Below are 23,803 nucleotides of genomic sequence, written 5' to 3' on the forward strand. Positions count from 1 at the left end.
TCGTGGTTGGCATAAATAAACAATATTTTTTCGCACGAATCGTTAAAAAAATAATATTATTCGCATCCTGAAAAAATGATGTTTTATACTTCATTTATCAATTATCTGTATACGGTTGGTCCACTTCTCTGTTTTTTTTTCGACGATCATTAAACAAAATAATACAATAATAGTATAATGGGAACTTTATTATAAATATAAGATATTTTTGATACGATAATACATTTCTGTTGTGAAATGTAAAACAAATTATTTTCAATAAAAAATGTATTATTATTATAATTTTTGTAAGTAATTTATGACAACTTTTGTTGAATAGATAATAAGAAAAATATTCATATACAAGCAATATCATATTGTAAATTATAATTTTAAAAGACATAAAAATAATTAGATCCAGAAAAAAATTGGAATTAATCATATACTTACATACATTACAATACTAGCTGAATTGCCCGACATTTTCCGTGGTGAAAAAATCGTCACTCATTTACTCAGTGACTAAAAATGAAATGTGTCTTGATTTGAAACACGGTGGGGCGCAGGGGCGCAGATCGTTAATTAAGTAAATTGATAAAATATTATTAATTTTATATTCTAATTATGGGGTTTATAAACTATCGTTAGTTTTGTATAGATAAAAATCGATTAGGTACCTTAATAATATTAACCAGAATAACTCATTTTTATGTCTCTAGCAGACAAAATATAGGACTTTAATATAATCTTACAATAACCTTTAGACCCACCCACCCTTAATTCGACTGTTGCAAAATCCGTTCTTATATCTGACGTATCTTACCTATAAACTAAATAATATCTGAGAAACGTCGGTTTCAAAGGTCAAGCAGTTGGAGAGATTTCGTTTTTAGTAAATGAATGAGTAAAGGAATGAATCTTTCGCTTATAATATATAATAAAAACAGTGTAAATAATTTATTTTTTAGTTCAAAGCGTAAGGTATCTTATAAAATATGATACAAATGTGTTAAGTTTTCAAGGCATTTTTAATTATGTTCTAAATAATTATCATGTATGATTGAATTTGGTTTGTTAGTGGGAATTGATAGCGATATGTCAGTGAGTATTTTAGATCTTGTAATCTCGTATATGTATTACAACTAAATGTTAAACAACAACAACGTGTGTACTTTTATATAAAATATAATAAACGAAATAATAATTATTGTAATTATTATTATATCTACATAATTATTTATCAATACGTATAAATAATTTTAGGTTAAACAATATCGAGGAAATTTAAAATCATAATTATAAATTATCTATAGGTATTAAATACAATAAGTACATTTAATATTTTAAATATTTTACAAGCTTACAGCAATATTATTTGTGTAATTATATAGACAATTGATAAAATATAGATACATATAATAATAGTTAAAATTATTGATTGGTCAGTAAACATTATTAACTTACATTTCTTAATTATTAACTGATTATAAAGAATTTACTGTGTAACCTGAAAGCTTATTATTTATTTCCACAATTTCCACAAATTATAATCATCAATTTATTTAAAAATCTAATTTCAATCTTGAAAAATTTTTGAATTGATTTTAAAGAGTTGGGTACAATAATTACGAAATCGGTATAACTTTAACTTTTAAGTCTACAGTTGTGTGCATGAGCACAATAAAGTCAAATTAATGGTTTACTCTGATAGTGAAAACCTATATCGTTGCCCTTGCCCACAACATTTCATCGAAATCTAAGTAAGTTTTAGTATAGTTAAATCTAAGTGCCCTTCAAAAAGTGAGTGTGGTTATAACAACAACCAGCCGACGTGTGACGATTATTATTATTATTATTATTATTATTATTGTTATTGCTGTTGCCGACTGCAGCATTCGTGGTAAAAATGAAATAATAAAACATAATGGGCTCGACAGAATGCGTTCAGCGTGAACAGCCCAATGGAAACCGCAAACCGCGTGGTGTGCGCGTGTGAGACGAGAAAAATCTTTAGCTTCATACACGGCCGTTAAAATTCCTCGCGTCATACTATAGTATACTACAGTATACGGCATTATGACTGCGTGGGCGCCGCCGCGCGCCTCGAAAGAGGAGTACTATACACACGCGTCTTACTGTATGTTATATTATATGTGTTTATGTGTGAGTAGATGGTATACCTTTTAAGTCGCTTGCAGACAAACAATATACTTATACACTACGGTGGCGTCATTTTATGTACAATAAAAATATGGAAAAAAAATAATAATAATAAATTGTAATATATAAAACGAAAACAGGTTCTATAATACCGTTCGTATTGCATGAGAGGCTAGACAGACTTTATGGAGAATGACTCATTATATGTATATTATATATATATTTACATGTATGTAGGTACGCACATGTCTATGCTTGACGTTTCTTTTTTTTTTTAAATATGCCGTTTATATGCAATATGCACTATAATATAATGCTTGACACAAATATATATTTGTATTTATATATAATAATATAATATATGAGATGACAACGCGTATTTTAATAAAATATCGTAATATGTCTGCATACGGGTCTGTACTCGTTTAATGATTTGTACATTAAATATCGTTGAGCATAGATACAACTGGTCATCCATGTGTGTAGTGAATTTCAATAGTTTTGGCACAACAACGGCAGTGGTCTAGTAGGTATAACTAATTAGTAATCATGGTAACCAAAATAAAAAAATTATATTAATTATTAATTTTGTATAACCTGAAATGCGTTTAATTTTTATAACAAGGAAACTATTTCACTATTACGAGTATATGCGTAATTTAATTTAATATAATTTGATATTAATTAAGACTTAAAAGTGTTTGTATTAACAAGTAAATTATATTTATATAATATATGTAAGTATAACGTTAGGCGGTCATCGTTTCCGCCAAATCTATTTCTATCTATATTATTGAGATATAGAGTTTAAAAACTCCTAGTCTATCTGCAGTGCTATCGATTTATATAGGGATTCAGGATAAACCATTTGATATTGAAAATATATAAGAGATAAATGATTTTACGGGTAGTTATTCCTACGTATTATAAATAAATATAAATTGAACTGACCTATATCTCGCGTAGTAAGTGTAAAAAATGATTCTAATTGATGGGTTCAAATTTAATTCAAATTCAAATTTTTGAGCTTCAATCAGAAAATTAAGTCAAACAATTTTTTGGGTCAATGAGAACAGCTTCCTCGTGGTGGCCCCTGACTAAATCTAAATGGTTCTGAAAATATAATTAGGTACAAATTAGGTGGCAATAGATTTGGTGGAAAGGATACTTGACGGAAACAAAAATCAAAATTGTTGGCGGAAACTACTAATTACATAACTACGTTGTACGTTTTAAACTGTAATATAGTTGAATTCGTAGTAATTATAAATGGGAGATAAATTGAAAGTATTTTTTTAGTCAAATATTACATATAAAATTTAGCTTTATCATTGTTTTTAATAATACTGAAAAACAACTAATTGAGAACAATGAAATGCTTTTCAATAATAAATATATCATAGGTCTATTTAAGATATCGTACAATATTTGAGAAAGTTTAGTCTTAAAAATGTGTAAATAATTATATAATATATATCATCAATACAATATCTTCCACGCTAACAATTAATAACAATTATCAAAAATGTGAGATTGAATAGAACTAGATTAAAACTGATTTCAGTAAGTTGGGAGTTTTTAGTTTAAGACAATAACTTTAATTATGTAGTTAAATTTTAATAGAAAACAACGAGATGCGATTACTATGAAATTAAAATGTATTCTTGAACGCTGTGTGAAAATTCGATTCAAGATGTAGTAATTCTACTGTAAGAAAAAAAAAGAAATAATGAAACATTTATAAAAGTGTACATTCGTGTCCAAGATAAAATAAAACTATATCGATAAATACTTATGTTTTTTAGATATTATATAATACAACAATTTAATAGCTACGAATAAATATTAAATTAGATTAACAATTTGTACCTAAGCTTAGTATTTGACATTACTCATTATGAAATGTTTTTAAACGTATATGTAATACAAATTTAAGATTTTGTTATTTTTTAAATGTAAATGTGTTTACGTTTTGTCTGACTAAAACATAACTGAGACAGCAAAGCGTAACATCACTTAGGATAATGATAAAATTATGTAAATTAGTTAATCTTTTATATTAAATTGTCAACTTATTATAGATGGCTCTGCAGGCAGTGGAAGTTTTTAAGAATACAATGTTTATTGTTCACTTAAATTGTATTCAAATTTCTAAACTTAATACAATCTTTATAATTAAATTATACAAATAACTAACCTTAAGAGTTAAAGCTATACTTCGTTGCATAAACTGATGTATTTATGCCAGCTATATGGATTAACACAAAAGGTGTTACAATAAAATGGGGCCAGCCGTTCAATATATTTTACAAATAGTGCTTGTATATCATTATTTTAAAATTATGAATTTTATTATATCGTTATTAGAATTACATTTAAGTATAATTAATATTCAATTAATGTCTTTATTTTTCACTATTGTATTTATATTATAGTATTATAATATACTTTGCGTAAATTATTGTTATATATTATTATAACATGAGAATACATAAGTAAGTACATTGTTTTATTATAACAATTATTTCATTGTTTGATTTATCTTAAAAAAAAGTAACTACTTACAAATAAAATAAAAAAAAATCAGAAGTTAAAACATTTCTATACTTACAAAAGCTAATAATAATTTATGCGGTAAGTATTTAACAAAAAATAAATAAATAGTTTCATAATAATAACAAAGTTCCATAATAATAAACGATCTGAGATTCAACTTTTTGAGTTGAATTAACAGTATGATATTATGTAATATTGTTTATAGAATATATATATGCCTAAATGTTGTACGTAATAAAACAGCACAGTGAACAATATAATACATTATTTATTGCTTAAAATAATATTATATATGTTTTACAAGAATATACTATTTAAGTGCATTTATCTAGTTAAATATGATTATGGCACTAAAAATAATTTTAAGATATTTTGTTTATTTTTCAAAATTGAACCCTTTTTGAAGGAAAATCAAATTAATTAGCATTTCTTGTACTATACTTATTTTATACTTCATCAACTCATGTAAGGACGTAAAATATTATAATTTGAGTAATATAAGTTTATACATTTTAATATATTTTAATAATATTAAAAAAGAACGAAATTTATTTTTTCATTAAATATGAACAGATAAAAATAGTAAGAACCTGGTCCAATTGTAGGAAGAGGAACATATTAGATTGATGCTATAATATAATGTATAGATGAAAACATATATATGATATATTATAATGTATAAAAGTTTTTAAGTAACATTAAAATCTGAAATGTGTACAGTGCGACTTATTATTTTACGTGGTGTAAGCAATTGATGGAGAACAAAACAGCCAAGAATTATTAACAGTTAGGAAACTGCGACGAAAATACAAAATAATTACAATTTTTATTGCAATTTCCGAATATCCCCTCTATTCATATCCCGTTATAAGTACAATTATTTATTTACCAGTATTCTAAATTTCTTTTTTTTTTAATCGTAAGCATTCGTATCGTAGCATTAACACGGTTGGAATTAGTTTTCTATATATTTTCTATATTATTAAAGGTACAAGATTATAAAGTATACTATAATAACATTACTTATATTTGTTCTAAATCTATCTCGTGCGCGCATGTTGTATATTTCCATATATTATGTATTTAAACATAACTGGAAAATCTCAAGGAAACAAACATTTTACAATTTAACGGGTCAGAAGAAAACCCTTTAGTAAAGTAATAGAATAAATTGTGAGTACAAGATTTATAAAATATGAATCATATTTTAATTTTATAAAAATGTGGGTAAGTGTGTACCATTCTACAGTACAGGCAAGTACAGTAAGTGTTGAGTGGATCACTGTAAAGGATGTGTTAAATTTGAATTTAATGATATATTATTGTATACAAAAAACGATTCTAAGCGGAGATAGTCTAGCTGTTAACCTATATCACTAAGTAAATTTTATGATAATATATTTTGTGATATTGCTATTAAAGTAATTTATTTTACAATTAGTATTGCGATAGGTCCATTAATTTTTGTTTAAAATATTGTTTGTTTTATGTGATCTATATAATTATTAAGATGATCAGGAAAATTACTGGACATTTTTATTTTTGACCCCTCCACACCCCTCTTAACCCAAAAAAGTGCTAACTAGATCCGATTTGCTACTACCTCTAAAGCATTTTTTACTGCCCCAAAAGGTGATGAATGATGCAAAAAAACATGCATCATTGTAAAATCAATACATCCATCGCAATAAAATGAATATTAAATGTGCGTAAAAACCATTTTGTACAAATAGGTGATTTTGAGTTTATACTTTTTCCTATATGTATGATTTACATTTATGAGGAAACACATTGGCCCATTTCGTATAAACACAACCGTCTTAAAACTATTTAAAGCTATTAGGCATTATACACAAATATATAATATAAGAATATAGGTTGTAATATTTTATTTAAAGTTTGAATATATTACTAAAAAATTTAAATTAAATTAAAATTTAAATGATGATAAAAAATCATAATTTATTATTATGATAATAGATCTGAAAACTTGTCTAGTATGATATAATGAATACCTTGCCGAATTGTGGACTGTGTTTGTTACATATTAATTATACCTTTTATTTTATTATAAGTACCTATATAAAAAATAATTTACATTATGCATTTAATAATTTAATAAGATATTCATCGAAAGAAAAATACTGTTTGTTTAAAAGTAATGTTAAAGCTCAATATAGACAAAAATAATTTAATATAATCATACATATATACATGTTTAAATACTGATTTATTATCGAAATCGCCGTGTTCATTAAATTATATACGTTTATTACTCTTTGTACGAATTTCTGATTACAGTTTTCGGGAACAAAACTCTAAAAAATCGTATTTCCCAGTTGCAGTTATTTTTATACATAAAAGACATGTACCTATATGATATAATAATATGTTATATATATGCGCGTCCTTGATTTACAGATAATATAGTGACTTTTTAGAATTCACTCGACGAGGATAAAGGAATAACCTTTACAAGTATTGTAGATTTGTATGTCACAGCATAAAATCATATCAAAAACCCGGCGTGTTTTATTCAGCCACCTTATATACATAATTATTTCAAAACCGTATAGCATATGCAATCAAAATATTATTATTAGAACATAAAATAAAATACATATAATAAAATATGTATCCGTCGTGGTCGATTCGACAAAAGCTACCATATTATTTAGTACACTATGGAATAACATACTGTGCTCCGTGCACGGGTTACATAATATAATATATATTATATTATAATAATAAGTAATAACGAAAACGACGCGTGGCGGCAGTCGACCCACGCTTTCTACGTGTATACATTATGCTCGTAAGAATCTTCATCATCGTGACGAAAACTTCTCCGTCTGTCGAACAACTGTGCCTGCATATTGTTATTATACTTTATTATTATTATCTAGAACTACGGGATGATGATTATAAACGGTGAAAAAAACCGACAGCGGGTAATAATATCGTTATTATACTATTATAACAATACGACATCCTGAGACGTAAATTTTATATACACCTTTACGGCTTTATGTCTCGAGTTCACCTATATAAAATTATTAATAATGCGCACCTGCAACACTCACCGTGAATAATTAACGACTTTCGTAAATCTGTGTAAGATGTTAAGTACATTATAAATATCAAATTGATTAGATATTTTCACTAAGCTCAAAACATAATTTACGTATACTATACAGTGCACAGTGCACATACTTAAACATAATCTTTAATATAATATACAAAAAACTGATTTTCGATTTTTTTTTTTTAATAATTTTGAACCGTTATATACTAAACAGTTTTAATATAGTTATATGTATACCATTACTGGCATTACATTATTGACATAAAAAATATCTTAAGTTTAGATTGTCTTTAACGATCATTCATAATTTTTAAAGTAACATAATATTATTCTGAAACATAATGTAATTTGTATGAATGTTAGGTTAGATATTAATATTACATTTTTAATGAACAGTTTAGGCTTTATTAGTATCATAGATATGATCACACATGGTTAGTGTTTTTTGAGATTATTTAATGCAATGTTTCAAGTATTTTTGAGATATAAAAAAAATATGGATTTTAATTTTGGGCAAAAGCTCATTTATCTCTACTAAATTATACTTATATTAATTAATTAAAATTATTAAAATTTATTCAAAAGTAATAAGAGTGTATGTACTGTTATATATACATCTAAAGCATAAAAATCTGTTTTTGAAACAGTACTTTTATCAAAGGGTGGTTAGTAAAACAGTTTTTTACGTCTCCTGGAAAATTCTAAAAAGTGGAGATACCTGGTTATTGAATCGGACCCTTTTTATTATTATAAAAAATATATAAAACTATACAAACATTTTAAGTTGTATGAATGGAAAATTGTCGAAAAAATCTCTAAAGAAATCCCACTCATCTTAATATTAACTCTCTATAAATGCGTATAAATTATAAACTAGATTAGGTATAGTTATACTTTATGCATAGACGTTCCAGTCGAGTGTTCTGCTTTAAATGATTAAAATCATATCATATAAAATATATATTAATATATTATATAGTTGAATTATTTTAATATATAAAATCAAAATAATAACTATTAATAATTATTAATTATTTATTTTATTTTATATTTTATTATTATACATATTTTATACTCGTATTTTAAAATAATTTATATAAAAACATTGTTTTCGCAAACGCATCAGCCGGCTGAGAAAATTAGTGGCTGTATTACCTTAATTATCTAGTAATAAACATTAATACATATACATTTTAAATATACACGGATACATAATAATTTCCAACATATGGTCTGGTCAGTGGTATGTGTGTATGTCTATTTTTCTCTCCCACTAGGTCTGGCGTCCGTACTGTGTATCGTAGAACTGCTGCACGTGTGTAATAGCCGTATCGAAATTCCGTATTATACATTATAGGGCGCCGGTGGATATTAATATATATTATTATGATAATGAAGTATATCATAATATTATTTATTATAATATGTGTTGGTTTGGCTGCCAAGTGCCGGTGCACTGCTGGGCGCTGGGGACCGCGGTTTTTATAACGACATTAATATACCTATACCTCTTTGGCGTGAGTGGTGCGCGTTGAAAACTCTCACGGTCACCATAAACAGATAGACGGTCATAATATTATATATACCTACATGGCTATACCACACATATACATACACACATACATATTTAGATGTACAAACACTATACACAACGATTATATACCTGCATTAGCAAATATATTTACTATATAATGTCCCAATTAGTTACATACTTGGATATAATATTATATTGAAAAGAAGACTAAAAAATAATAACTTAAAAATAATAATAATAATAATAACCACATTTATGAGGCGGCGTTATAGATAATATTATGCAATAATAAATACATGGGCGTGAACCAGTATCTATAAATTACCGACATAACGATCTGGATCTAGGGTTTCTCTACTAATATAATAAAATATATAATATAAACGAGTTCAAAGGAGGCTGCGGCGGCATAATATAGGTATTTTTGCCCGCAAGCAGTTGCCCCCTCCGCGCGTGCCGTCACCGCTACTACGCGTACCGGACTGTGGACCTTGTGACGCGAATACATTTAAATAAAATCATTTTAAATCAACAGACTGACAAGATAGTACTGTATTATTATTAATAGATATTAATATTATAATATTCTCGGCGGCTGCGGCAGTCGCGCGCCACCGTTCCTGCGTGCCGTCGCGATGTTCCTAATAAATAATTTGTAACAGCGCATACTATTATATAGGCACCTATCACGGGAATACTGCAAAGAAATAACCTCCCTCGATTAAAAAAGAAAGAAATTAACCAGGTTGAAAACATTTCTCTTGTAAATAAAACATAAGATAAATCGAATCTGATATTATAAAAGATAATTCACACTTGACACTCATGAGTCATGACATAATATGCAGAACTAAACTGGTCATAACTTAAAAATCGTTTTACATTTTTTTTTTTTTTAATTGTAACATTTCAAATTATTACACTTTCCATAGTTTTTTTTTTAAACTATATTAACGTATCTTTATATAGGTACCTATATAGGCATTGATCAATTTTATATTTACTATTACTTACAAACTTAGATACATTTAATAGTCCATAGATAAAAATAAAGTTATAACTGAGATGAAATCAATCAATAAAAGATAAAAAATAAACAAATAATTAATATACTATTCGTATGTATATATTTATTAACATTGACGATGCCGCGACTAGAAACCCATTTCTAAATAATTTCGCTGACTGACCATTATAGTATATACATGCAAATACCTACGATATAGAGACTAGGTAGTCGATACATACTAGGTATACGTGTACCAAAAGCTGCCGACAATCACGGGCCCCTAAGCAATAAAGAATATAAATATCGTTTGCAAGAATAATATTTCATACTAACATTTTATTATTTAGATGCTTGTTCGAACCCGGCGGCGCGGTGGCAGCGACGTTTTCACTTCACTCGCGCACCCGGCAAAACGCAACGTATATCGTTTGCCAACGTCAAATTCAACTAGCGGCTGCCAAAGGGAAATTGTTTTTAATTAAATATTTTTTGGGTACGTAGTAAAAAGAAAAAAAAAGAATTTGACTCTTACAATATGATTTCGGACGAAGCTGTGTCGAAATTATTCACGCGCGTCGAATATATCGTATATTAATAATTACAATGCTATATAAAATCTCATAGTATTGGCTGTCGTTAAGTATACAGTAATATTCTATAACTTTTATCGTTTTACATAGTTCATTCGTTTGGTACTTGTATAAACTCCATAATATTTTGATTGATAGTTATACATGCGTAAATGCGTTATATCTATCACTTTTTATTGCTTGGTTCGATATTTTATCTATACCGCCATGGTAGTTAGTAATATCTCACAATCTACTACAACTTTATAATGTATTTTGTTATTTGTATTTTGTTTTGATTTGGGTTTTTATCCGAAGCCCCAAATTCGAATACTATACATCCAAATGAATTTTTAAAAGGTGTAAATACTTAGTTGTGGAATAGAAGTTTTGATTTTGCGTTAAGGAAGTATTTAAAGATACGAAAATAAGAGTTTAGTTTGAGCTTGGAGTTTTGAATAAGATAGCCTCAGATAAATTATATGTAAAAATATATTCTGAAGTATGTTGTATTTAAAAAAATAATAATAATAATAAGAAATAATTAAAGTAAAGTAAATTAAGTTAGTAAAAAAACATATTTACATTAAAAAAATAAAAAAATAAATTTGAAATAATAAATATTTTTGGTAATCAAAATTAAATAGTAGTTTCAACAAGATATATCAGTGTTCTAATTAGGTACTCATTGTTATTATTATGACTTATGAGTCGTGTAAATGTTATTGAAGTGCTAGATTAAATTATCTTGTTATAATTATCACTTATACTTTGGGCTTCGGTCTGTTGTACAAATAAATAATGAATAAATGCCTACATTTCAGCATAAGAAAAAAATCAAGTGCCATTGTACACGATTCTCTGTTAACTTATTTTTGACTTCAAAATTAAATTGTTGTTGTTAGATAAAATATCGAACCAAAAATTTTAGTTTATGTTTCCAAAACTATATTTAAAAGTAAACTATACAACTACAACATGTTGAATTAATATCTGTAGTATTCCTATAATATACAATCTACTATATTCCTATGTGCATTTACTTATTATTCGGGAATATAATTTTAGAATCTTGCATGGAATGCAAACAAATTTACTAATAATCAGATCACAATCAAACTCTTAAACAGTTCTGAGTAGCTTTAAAAAATAAGAATTTTAGATTTAATAACCGTTATTAAATATTACGAAATAATTGTAATAATTAATAGCTTTTTTATTACAAATGAAAATGAGTAGGTATTTTTTTAATTAAAAATAACTAAGCGTTATAAAATGTGGAAGAAAATTTAAGGTAGGTATTGAATATTATATCTGATACTTGTAAAATCTTCGATACATAATATATATATATATATACAATAATATATATTATTATATAGAAAGCTCAGATAATTCAAAAACAATCACTTTTATCATTAAAAATGTTTAAGACTATCATAATATTATTTGTATTTGAAATTTGAAAAGCGTTTATCAATTTAAATGTATAATATCCCTGATATTATTGTTGTTTCAACGTACATAATAAATAATGATCAATGCAAAATATTAAATACTTAGATACGAGTACTATACATTTCACGATAACTGTGTTAATGTACTATATCCATAATTACTTACCTAGTTATATGTGCAAATAGTATATTATAAATACCTATGTCAAGCTTTTCCTATACATTTTTACTCCCTATACCGTTATAATTTTTGCTTAGTTTAGGAAAACGATTTAACCACACTTTAATCTTGTGTAATACGTCTGTTTGTTTTATCACATAAATTTATATCGTGCGTCTAACAACCAACGGAGTTTAAACCGTCGGTAAATAGAGGTAGATATATTACACAGCACGCAATGGACGATTGTGGATATTCACTGAAACGTTAATTAAAAAAAGGTATATTTTTGTTCAAAAATAGCTCAAGTTCATTGATTTAGGTGTATTCTATACGCCGTGTAAAATATACATGTTATCTCGCTGACTGTATATAAGACTTAATATAGTGCTTGTTGTATTTTTTGAATAATATAAATAGGTATTGTATATTATTACTAAAACATTAATATTTATACATTAGTGCTTTAATGTAATTTTACAAAAGTGTTTTTTACGATAATAATCAGTTTACATTAGTGTGTTTATTAGTTTTCAATCAATTATATAAGTGGATTATATTGTATTTACCGATCGCGGTGATAGCAGGATGGTAATTGGATATGTATGTGTAAAATTATTCACGCGATAAATCTCAAATTAAAATACCCACTCCATTTCAATCCTTATTAATAATTATCTTGTAAACAGATTGCAATTATATATTATTTTTAAAACCGTCATTATAGTGCATATAAATCATTATTAATTTTACATAATATTAGCAGCAAGCCGACCATATATTAATATCATAACAAGATATATATATATATATATATATATTATATTATAATCATTATAATCATATATCATCAAATATAAAATAGTTATTGCAGACAAATTATTATAAGCTGGATATTTGCATAAGTCGTTTGTAAAAAATTGCTAAGCAAACTGTGTTCGTTTAAATTGTATAGATTCATTATATTATGTACTAAACAATAATTGTTCGCTATTCATCGTGTCATTGTGTACTGCAGGCAGCCGCACATCGATCCATCATTACTCTATATTATATTGTATACATTGTTTTATCACGTACCTTGGGCAGGCCGTACAACTCGCACGAGTTAACGATAAAACGCAAATCGTACAGAAGGGCAAAATATAATTTATACATACACACACACACACACACACACACACATACATATATATAAAATATATATACGCTCCGATTGTTTTTACTATTTGTTCAATGAAAACTTTTCCATTTTGATGTTTATTACGTACCATAAACATCTCTAGAATGCTCACGACTCACGAGTCATGATAATATTCTCAGAATCATTTTGTATAGATGGAAAAATGCCTAAACACGCATTTTTATATTATATCTTTTCGTCAATATAATAATATGCAAGATGACGTTATTCGTGACATTTGCAAATAATATCGTTATCTATTTAATATCATTCAATGTTTGTTTTTTATTTTCTACAAATATGAAAAAAATCACGAATTCAATTTTTATACAAAAAGTTCTGAGAACTTCAACGTTTCAATTTAAAAATTGATTTTTATTTAAAAAGTTTAAACAACTACTATGTCTACAAAATGTAAAATTACACAAAAAAGTTCTCCTTTTTTAAATTTAATCCAAAAGTGTTAACAATTGTATAATTTATAACGTCGTAAAAGTTAAGGCCAATTTTGACTTTCACCCAGGAATTCTCAAATTGTCTACTTCACAGCGTACCCATTTATTGTGATTTATGTTTATAAACGAATAAATGCATAAATATAGAATATAACCATAATAAATGCGTTATTGTTAGTATTTGACTTTTTCAATAAAATTCTCAAATCTATAATTTATTAATGTGACTGATGTAGAGATGTGCTTTATTTTAACATACATAGTTTAGATACATTATTTGTATAATAATTGAGTTGACTATTTCCATAATTTTTCTTTAAATAGTGCTCTAAACAAAAATTGCTTATGAAGTAAATATTGATTAGTTATATAAACTATACATTTTACAGAGCGTATTGTTAGAAAAATATTGTACACATTATAATATGTATAGATTAAATATATAACGTAAGTGAAAAGTACTATACTATCCTTTGTTATAAATATATTAAATTGAGAATTAAATGAAACGAAAGACTTGTGTTGAGTAATTTGTCTATAACAATGTGTAACACTATTAAACATAAAATACTGTTATTCTTCTCAAACTTGTTCCGACAAACCTGACCCATTTTTAAATAAAATCAAAACTCGCTTACAAATATTTCTACTAAAGTCAAAGTTAAATGAATATTAGTTGATACACAGAATGCACAGCGGAATTATATGAGTTATCCTCTTGACGTAAAATAGTGATATTTCAAAATGCTATTGAAACAATTGTTATATTTTCCCTAAAGTCATTGGTTCGTGATATCTAGCTAATGCGTTGCACCTAATAGGTGTTCATTTATTTTCATATTTTTTTTCGATTAGGTAATTTTTTACTCTTCGACGTGCGTACCTGCTACCTATACATTATAATATTACTATACACGGGTCGCAGGCCAGAAGCCAATGACTTGTATGGCCGGGGGGCTATGCTATTACACGGTGTTTCAAATAAATCAAATTTAAGAAAATACAATAAAGATAAACTATTATTATTATTACGCTACTAAGCAGGCGCTTATAATGTAAAACATGGTGTAATTATTATTATATACAAGCGCGACAAACAGAAAACGGTGTGCGTATACAGTTACCGTGTGAACTAGCTGAACGTGTAATTATCTTTTTATTTGATATTGTTGTTTTATTATTATTATTTTTTTATTAAAAAAATATTTACAAATTTTATGTGTCTACTGACATATTAACGAGTTCGAAGACATCTAAACGACGTGATTTAAGAACGAGTAGATGTTAACTATATACATGCAACATGCAACTATTACACGCGTATAATGTATAATGACGTATATATATATATGACGTATACTTAGTATAGTGCAGCCATCGTAGCCACATCTCTTAAATATAGTCGTTCAGAAGAAATGTACTGCAACACTATGCTTGCACGACTCGGGTGGGCCACATTATTATGCGATGGGATTAGGTTTGACGTTTATAATATTATATGTGCAGGTCGTATAAAGACACGGGAACGATAAATGCTCAATAATGATATATGTAATATAATATTATAATATTGTGCGTACACGTTTCTAGACACTCACCTGGTTCCGCGAATCCTATGATCTCTCTGGTGCGGCCGTAAAAATCGTCTGGCTCCGAATCGGCGTCTCTAGTGGTCGGTAACCGTGTACTCGGCGGCAGTGTATTGCCAGCTACGGCGGCGGCATCCGGGTCGGCGGCGGTGAGTCCGGACAACGGTTCGACGGCCAGCGCCTCTACCAGGAACCTCGTCGACCGCGCCTTGGTGATATTCGGTTTTGCGGTCATGCCCAGTTTAGACAGTATCTGTTCTTTGATCGCCTCTATCCGCTGTTTGTCCAGACTAGACCTAGTGGCGCTGTCGTAATGCCGTCGGCCGCGCGGACGGTGCTTTCGCCGATGGTGGTGCCGGTTGATACCGGAAGTTGCCGACGACGACGATGACGACGACGAAGATGAAGATGACGACGACGAAGACGAGGCTGACGATGACGAAGACGACGGTAACGGGAGTGCGCCAGACGCTCGTTTGCACCATGGACAATGTTGTCGTCTGCCACCTGATGTACCTAAAATAAAATCCACCATTATATTATTATAAACGTATATGACGATAACCATAATAAAAAACGTTCCTGTAATATTTTTTAAACTGTGCACCTGTACACCTAAATATTCTTAAGCGAAATACTTTCTGCGGTAATGATCGCCATTAAATAAAATGAATTACTATTTTCATATCCAAATCCTACAAACTATATAGGTACTTGAATACTTGGCCAAAATCTATATTTAAAAATGTATCTAGACCTCTATCCTCTCGGTTCGCTAAATGGTGACTGGTAGTGAGAAGTGAAAAATAAATAGAAAAACATATATATAATTAAGTATTAAAATAAGAAATATATGATAACTGATAAGATATCTTTATGAAATCTAAATGTATTAAATAATTTTTCGGTTTTTATAATAAATAATGTTTTATAATTTATTTTATTATTATTGCAGTTTATTTCTTGTAGACATTTTCTAGTCATTTTTTATTGTATTCAAAATAATAATATGTCATTTATTTATAATAATTGTTTTTTTTTTTAAATTATTTATTTAAATAAGTTTTGTGGAATAATGCAATGCTTTTTTTTATTAATTTATTAACTGAATAGCTTTATATTATTAATTTCAGATAATCTAATAAACACAAAATATTCTCTATTGTTTATTAGCTATTATTAAACATATAATTATATTTATCATAGAACTCATAGAAGTAACTATACATTATATATTATAAGCTACTACACAACTTATTGTAACATTAAGATTTTGAAAAAAAAAACTTAAAATTAATAGCTAATGAAAAATGTATTATAATAATTTAAATCAGATTTAATTCAATACATAATAAATAATATATAGCTAGTAATTTTAAAATCATAAATGTAATGTAATGCTGTAAAGTGCAAGTAAACACACTAACATACTAGTTATATACAGACCAATGATTCCAAGAATTATTCTGGACAATAAATATTATAAACTGTGTTACAAAAACCCTATACCCACTTAATTATTTAGTCATTAAATAGCTTAAAACTTAATAGTAATACTTGTAACTTTAAACTATACTAACAAAAGGAATCAAAAATAAATAAAAGCATAGTCATTTTAATACTACTTAATTGTCAATTTATGAAACACGATCCGTTTGTTAAGTTAAATGACTAGAATACGTACATGAGTACAGAGAAGATTTATAATAATGTATTAGATTTGATTTTATTAGATAGAAATTAATAAAAATTATTTTGAAAAATCTATAACAGCAAAATGTACGAAAATATACGTAATATACATATCGTGTATAATAAATGTATACAAAATAATTTTAATTTAAAGAGTAACTGAATCAATTGAAATATATAAAAAATTGAATTAGACATTCTAAAAAAGTACTCAATCTCTGTATATTATAAAAAAAATATAGCTTTGAAACACTGAAAAAGGCAAAAGTGGTAACTTTGTAAAAATCATAAGCTATAAATTATTTTAAAACTATAAAGTTGTATTTACTGTAGATCAGACCATCGTCCATAAATTCATAAACAAACAAAATCTATTTCTACAAATGGTAAAATTAGTACAACATATCAAGAATGCCTATGAATATGAAATATGAATACACACAAACTAAAAATGATCATCCATTTATGAAAGTCAAATGTATAATAGATTAAATACTTACTACTATTCAGATTGTTTAGATGATATTATATTTTAGATATTTTAGTGAACCACTCATATACAAATAATAATGAACTTATAACTTAGAAGTCAGAATGGACAAATTATTGAAAATTATTAACAGATGATAATTAAAAAACTGCTATAGCTTAATTTAAAATTAAATACCTGCTTAAAAAAATCTATTTAACCCGTTAACAATAATACAACCAACAATTTAATTAAAGTGTTATAACCGTTTTAAAAGTTTATTAAGTTATTTAAAATTGTAATTATACTTAATATATAAAATAATCATAAAAAAGTACCATAACAACTGATAAAAAAATTAAAAATTAAACTCAGTTTTTAATAAACTTCTTGTAAAATATGTATTTGTATAAAATGGAAAGTGATCTTATAGGGTAGGAAGGTAAAACTATTCGTTTGTCTGGACATTCGTTTTTAGTTTTACATCTTAATACCCTCCACTCGGAAACTTTGTACTGATATAGTTTGTTAACTGTATACTGGGATATTTTAAATGGTTTATACAAATAATCTATATATATGCTTTATTTTAACATGCAATCAAAATTAGATGTTTCTATTTCAAAAATTATATTTGGTATTACTAATGAACCTAATACTTATAATACTATACCAATTAAGTTTTGTAAGTATTAAAGACATTTACTGAGTCCAAAACTTTCAACATGGAAAATTGGTTATTCCAAAAGTTAAATATTAAAACATCACAAGAACATTTAAAGATAGTATCTTTGAGCAATTTATTTTTATTTTTTAATAACTGTTAAAACGTATTAAAAATATTTATATTTATATATATATATACTCCTACAGTCCTACACTTCCTTCGAGCAAGGAAATAAAAATTAACAATAGGTACTACCTTTCTAAATTTACAATTATATATTTATTTTTTAAACTTTAAATATTTTTTTGTGAAGGATGAATTTCGTATAATACTTGAATAGATCTAGTTTAACTGATACTTTGAAGATTGATTTTCTCAATAAAATTATAAACATTTTATAAACTACGAACAATCATCGAAAATATAAGAAATTCTAGCAAATGAAAATTTAATTATGCTCTATTTGGTTATTGTTTAATTATATAAATATTATATACCTTTTTATTTAATATAGTGTATTTCTTAATTTAAATAATAATTGAGAATTTTTAGTATTAAAATAACAATAATTTAATCAATTTGATTTAATCTTTGTTTAATAAACATTTTTTTTTTGATCATGATATAAAAACCATTTACGCAAATAACGCAATAGCATTAAAAAAAAGGTATATAAGATATATTACGTATATACGTATATATTTTAATACGTAATAATATAAAATATTCAAAATCAAATAATATAATATATAATGATAATTAAAGAATACATACAATATTAATATCATTAGCGTTACAATTAAATATATCGATATTAATAGGATTACCTAGTACTTACCGTTTAAAGTATTAGTTGATGAATATAAAATACAATCAGATTAAGAACTACAATAGCTTACAATTCTAAAAATATCGTTATTTCTTCTATATACTTTTGTTTAATTTTAAAGTCAAATTTTTCTATTATTTCTGGATGGTTTATTTTATAATTTATTAATTTTTTTAAAACAAAGAGTTATTTTAATCGATATTTTTATGAAGATATTATTTAATATTTTTGTTGAACAACGGGATATGGGAATCTATTTGTAATCTACCTTTATAAGACATAAATCGTAGAAAATATTTTTGAATTTATTTTAATGTACGTGTAAGTATACGAAATGTGAAGAAATCATATGAAAGTGACGTACTCAATTAATACAATTAAATGATAATAATATTTAATTAAAAATGTAAAAACCTATTCTTAATCTTATTGTGCTTATACTTATTATAACTATCATAGCATATAAGATAATATTTTTCAGCTGTTAAGTACATTAAATTAAAATTATAATTGATAATTTATTCTAGCCAATAAATAAACTTTCGATATAAATAAAAACTTTTTATACATCTAAAATAATTATTAATTTTTAAAATGAGGCTTGATATTATGAAATATGAACTTTGAATATCATTAAAATATAAGTAATTATAAGAAGAAAGTTTGTATGATCCATAATAAGTTGTTAAATTAAGTTTTGGTTTACACATGATATATTACATAATATATATCTTCTATACACGAAGATAAAGTAATTGCAAATCAGTTAATCATACATTAATTAAATTCAACCACTCGAAAAAATTTTTAATCAAGTTGTTATTTTCTATAACCATAAAAAATAAGAATAAAAGATTAATGAAGTAAAATATTTTTAAGGGTTCAATTTCTAATATAATTATAAAAACAAATACATTTATGTAGAGGTACCAGTAAAGTGCATGCATTTTCAGATTTAAATTATAATTTAACTACAAGTTTATAACTTTATTTGTGCATTATATCAACGGTTTAATTCCCTGCACTAAAAAATTGTATTTATCTATGTTTGGAATGAAGGTATATAACATAATACCTTATACCTACGTCCTACATAGTATAGTATATAATATTAAACACCGTGAATCCTGATATAATATTAATATTTTGTTCGAAATATGAAGTATTGATAGGAGCTTTGCGTAAGTAATAATATAGCCGTTGTATGTTGTGTCCTTTAACATTATATAATGAATTTAAAATTTAACAGTGATATAGCAAAATCATAATAAAATGTAATGGGTAATATATTATTTACATGCGATGCATTAGTATTATATGTGTGTGTACGAGTGTGTATTTTGGTCATAAACAAACAAAATCCATTTGTTTATGACTTATAGTTAACACACTTTGAGAAGTTTTGTCATTAAGTAACATTTCTAAGGAAAAACGGACATGCATAATATGGTGACTAATTCAATTAACTAGTATATATATTTCTCACGGTGATATTTTTTTTTATTGATGTGATATTTTGGCTAGTGAGTCACACCGTATTTTCGATAAACCGGCTTTGGACGAATCGTTATTATTACATGGTTAGTATTACTATATATTATAAGGTACTTCATCAGTAAGATGTGTCATTAAACTCCTATCACAAAATTTATAACTTTGGTTTTATTACGCATTCGTCGCATTCTATTTTTATCTAATGTATGTAATTACTGAAAATTGTTTATAAAATAATTATATATATAATTATAGTCTCATTTCAAATCATATAATCAAAATAATATCATATATCCTATTTTAAAAATCTGATATGTATACGATTATACAAATGTTATAACTTAACATGAATTTCAAATTTATATTTTCTGATTTTGTCACATTCAAAAATAATGTTCTAAAAACAATTTAAACAATGATCAATTTATGTACAAGAAAATTTAAATATTTGTAAAACAACAACAAAAGTCAACAGTGTGTCTGTTTTAAAAAAAATATTATTGTCGTAATAATCGAAAATAACCATATTGTCAAAATGTCCAAATCTATGGCCATACTCAAACCTATTCTATATAATATCCTTCCATGACTCATGAGTATCAAATGAGAGAAAAATCATCTATGCTTCTTCTACTCAAAAACACCAAATCTTCCTTCAAAATCCCTGTAAGAAGCGCACACTGCCAACTTCAAAAGATGTACAATTTACAGATAACTAAGCCACAAATAAAAAAATCTCATACCAAAAATGTCAACAATAATCGCCATCAAACTCTACCACTTATTATTAACACCATTATCAACAACGAGCCACTAAAAATGCGATAAAACTACCGTCCGTATGCAAACGTAACTAACCGTTCAAACTCCTAACAGGAATGAAGTCTCACTTCTTAACTTCTTCGATAAATTTAAATCCATTTTAAATCCTCTTATAGCTATTTCTCCTCACTACTGTTCTCTCAAGCCTCATAAAAATCAAAAATGTCATCTAGTAAAAACTTATTTTACATCAAATTTTATCTTCGTCCTAACATGTGTGTTACTTGCTGATTGTCTAATTCCCACTGCTCAAATTCAGCTAATTTATTTTACTATATTTATTATATTTTTATATTTTAATACATTAATTTTACAAATATAATTTCTGCTTATTGTGAAAATTGATTTATAAATTGTACAATTATAATAAAAGTAAAAATGTTAGCGTTAATAATAATTTCTTTTAAACATATAAAATATAAATATAAATCAAGTTTAAAAGCAACTTTCGGCATTTCATGAAAATAAAATCAATACATTATATTATATTATAATATAACCATATAAAGCATCATGTTCAACTATTCAGTTTATTTTTATATTTACTAACTATCTATCTAAACGAATGTATGTTTAAACACAACTCTTCAAATAAACTCATAAAATCAATAAAACTATCGCATGTCGTGTATACTAGTATTATTATAACGAGATTTAAAGATAAGTCTGTAATTTTTAAGAATGTTACCCCTCTTGTTCGTGTACGTATAAAATATCATTTATGAATTTAAAATAAAGTATAACCAACATTAACTTTTTATTTCCTAATCAAAAACAACGCGCCTAGAATGTATATTATTCTTAGTATCTATGTGAACATTGTGAATATTAGGTTAAATGTTTTTTGGATGAGTGAGGGTTGTTGCATTATCCAAAGTAATGTGTCCGTACGTGGTCTATGTATCCGGGCGCTACCTCTATTCACCTGGTGACGGTTTATGATCAAACGACAAATACAACGAAACAAAACACGATAAATGCTAACGAATAATTGCACATGGAAAAATATACTATAGTACCTAATTAAATGAAATATAGGTAATAAAACAACTATATATTATACTCTATGTATAGATAAAAATATGTTTACAAAAAAGTTTATGAAATCAACAATAATAGGTAACCTAAACCTTTGCATCAAAAGTGAAAAATAATTTTCAAAAAACTCGAGATAGTATCTCTAAGCTCACATGTCGTTTGTAATGTCGCCTTCAAAAGTTGAGTTCTGCCAGATAATAAAAGAAGTTAGATAATTGCACTTAAAGTACCTATATATGTCTATGCACACACTTGTCGTCTGTCTTCGATGGCTATATCGGATCCCACTATAAAAATTCTAGTTAAAAAAATATTTTTAAGAACATTAATAGATTTTAAAACAATGAGTGATGAAATAATCATCTTGTCATTTAACTAAAAAACAAATCAGTCATGTACATATTAATCATATTAGGTCGATTTATAACATTATATATACAATATACATGCGTAGGTGCATCGTGCATAGGTAGAAGATACTTAAAGTCCGATTATCTAATTTTTTAGTTTTTGTAGAGTTAAACTTTTGGATATAACAGAAACATCTATAGCTGTGAAAGTGTGAACCGCGCTAATCGACAGCTGATACAATTCTTACAATTCTGTAAATTAAAACATAATCGTGTTCAATATATACCGAAAATGGCAAATTGAATTGATTACGACTAATATTATAATTGGATGTGTATATAATAGGGGGAAATGGTACCATGCAAACCGTGGTATGATTTTGTGTGACTATAAATCGGCCATGGTTGTAGTGTATACTAGTATACACATCAGCTTTATTATTAGATAATGTAGTTTAGATGATATCTAAAATCTATGAACAATGTGTTTACACACTACATAACTGCAGACGATCCTTACCTATACATTACATGTATTATATACAGTAGCTTACAAATAACACGGTGGTTGCACAAAACCATACACGCACGGAGATACATTTACTATAATAATATTACAGGTACATAATGAACACATACATACGCGGCATATTACCTATATAATTTGCATACTATGTGTATTAAGTATTATAGGAACTGCCGGCTG

General features: G+C 26.4%; 1 protein-coding gene across 1 annotated transcript in view; it reads right to left on the bottom strand.

The window, feature by feature from the left end:
- Positions 1-23,803, bottom strand: part of LOC132920119 (inhibin beta chain-like) — a 71,634-nt gene that overhangs the window by 31,582 nt on the left and 16,249 nt on the right. Inside the window, exon 2 of the mRNA XM_060982209.1 lies at positions 15,746-16,252. Within this exon, the coding sequence (XP_060838192.1) occupies positions 15,746-16,252 (507 nt within the window). The remainder of the gene's footprint in view (positions 1-15,745; positions 16,253-23,803) is intronic.

Source organism: Rhopalosiphum padi, chromosome 2 (assembly GCF_020882245.1).
Source record: "Rhopalosiphum padi isolate XX-2018 chromosome 2, ASM2088224v1, whole genome shotgun sequence".
In the NCBI taxonomy this organism is placed as follows: Eukaryota; Metazoa; Arthropoda; class Insecta; order Hemiptera; family Aphididae; genus Rhopalosiphum; species Rhopalosiphum padi.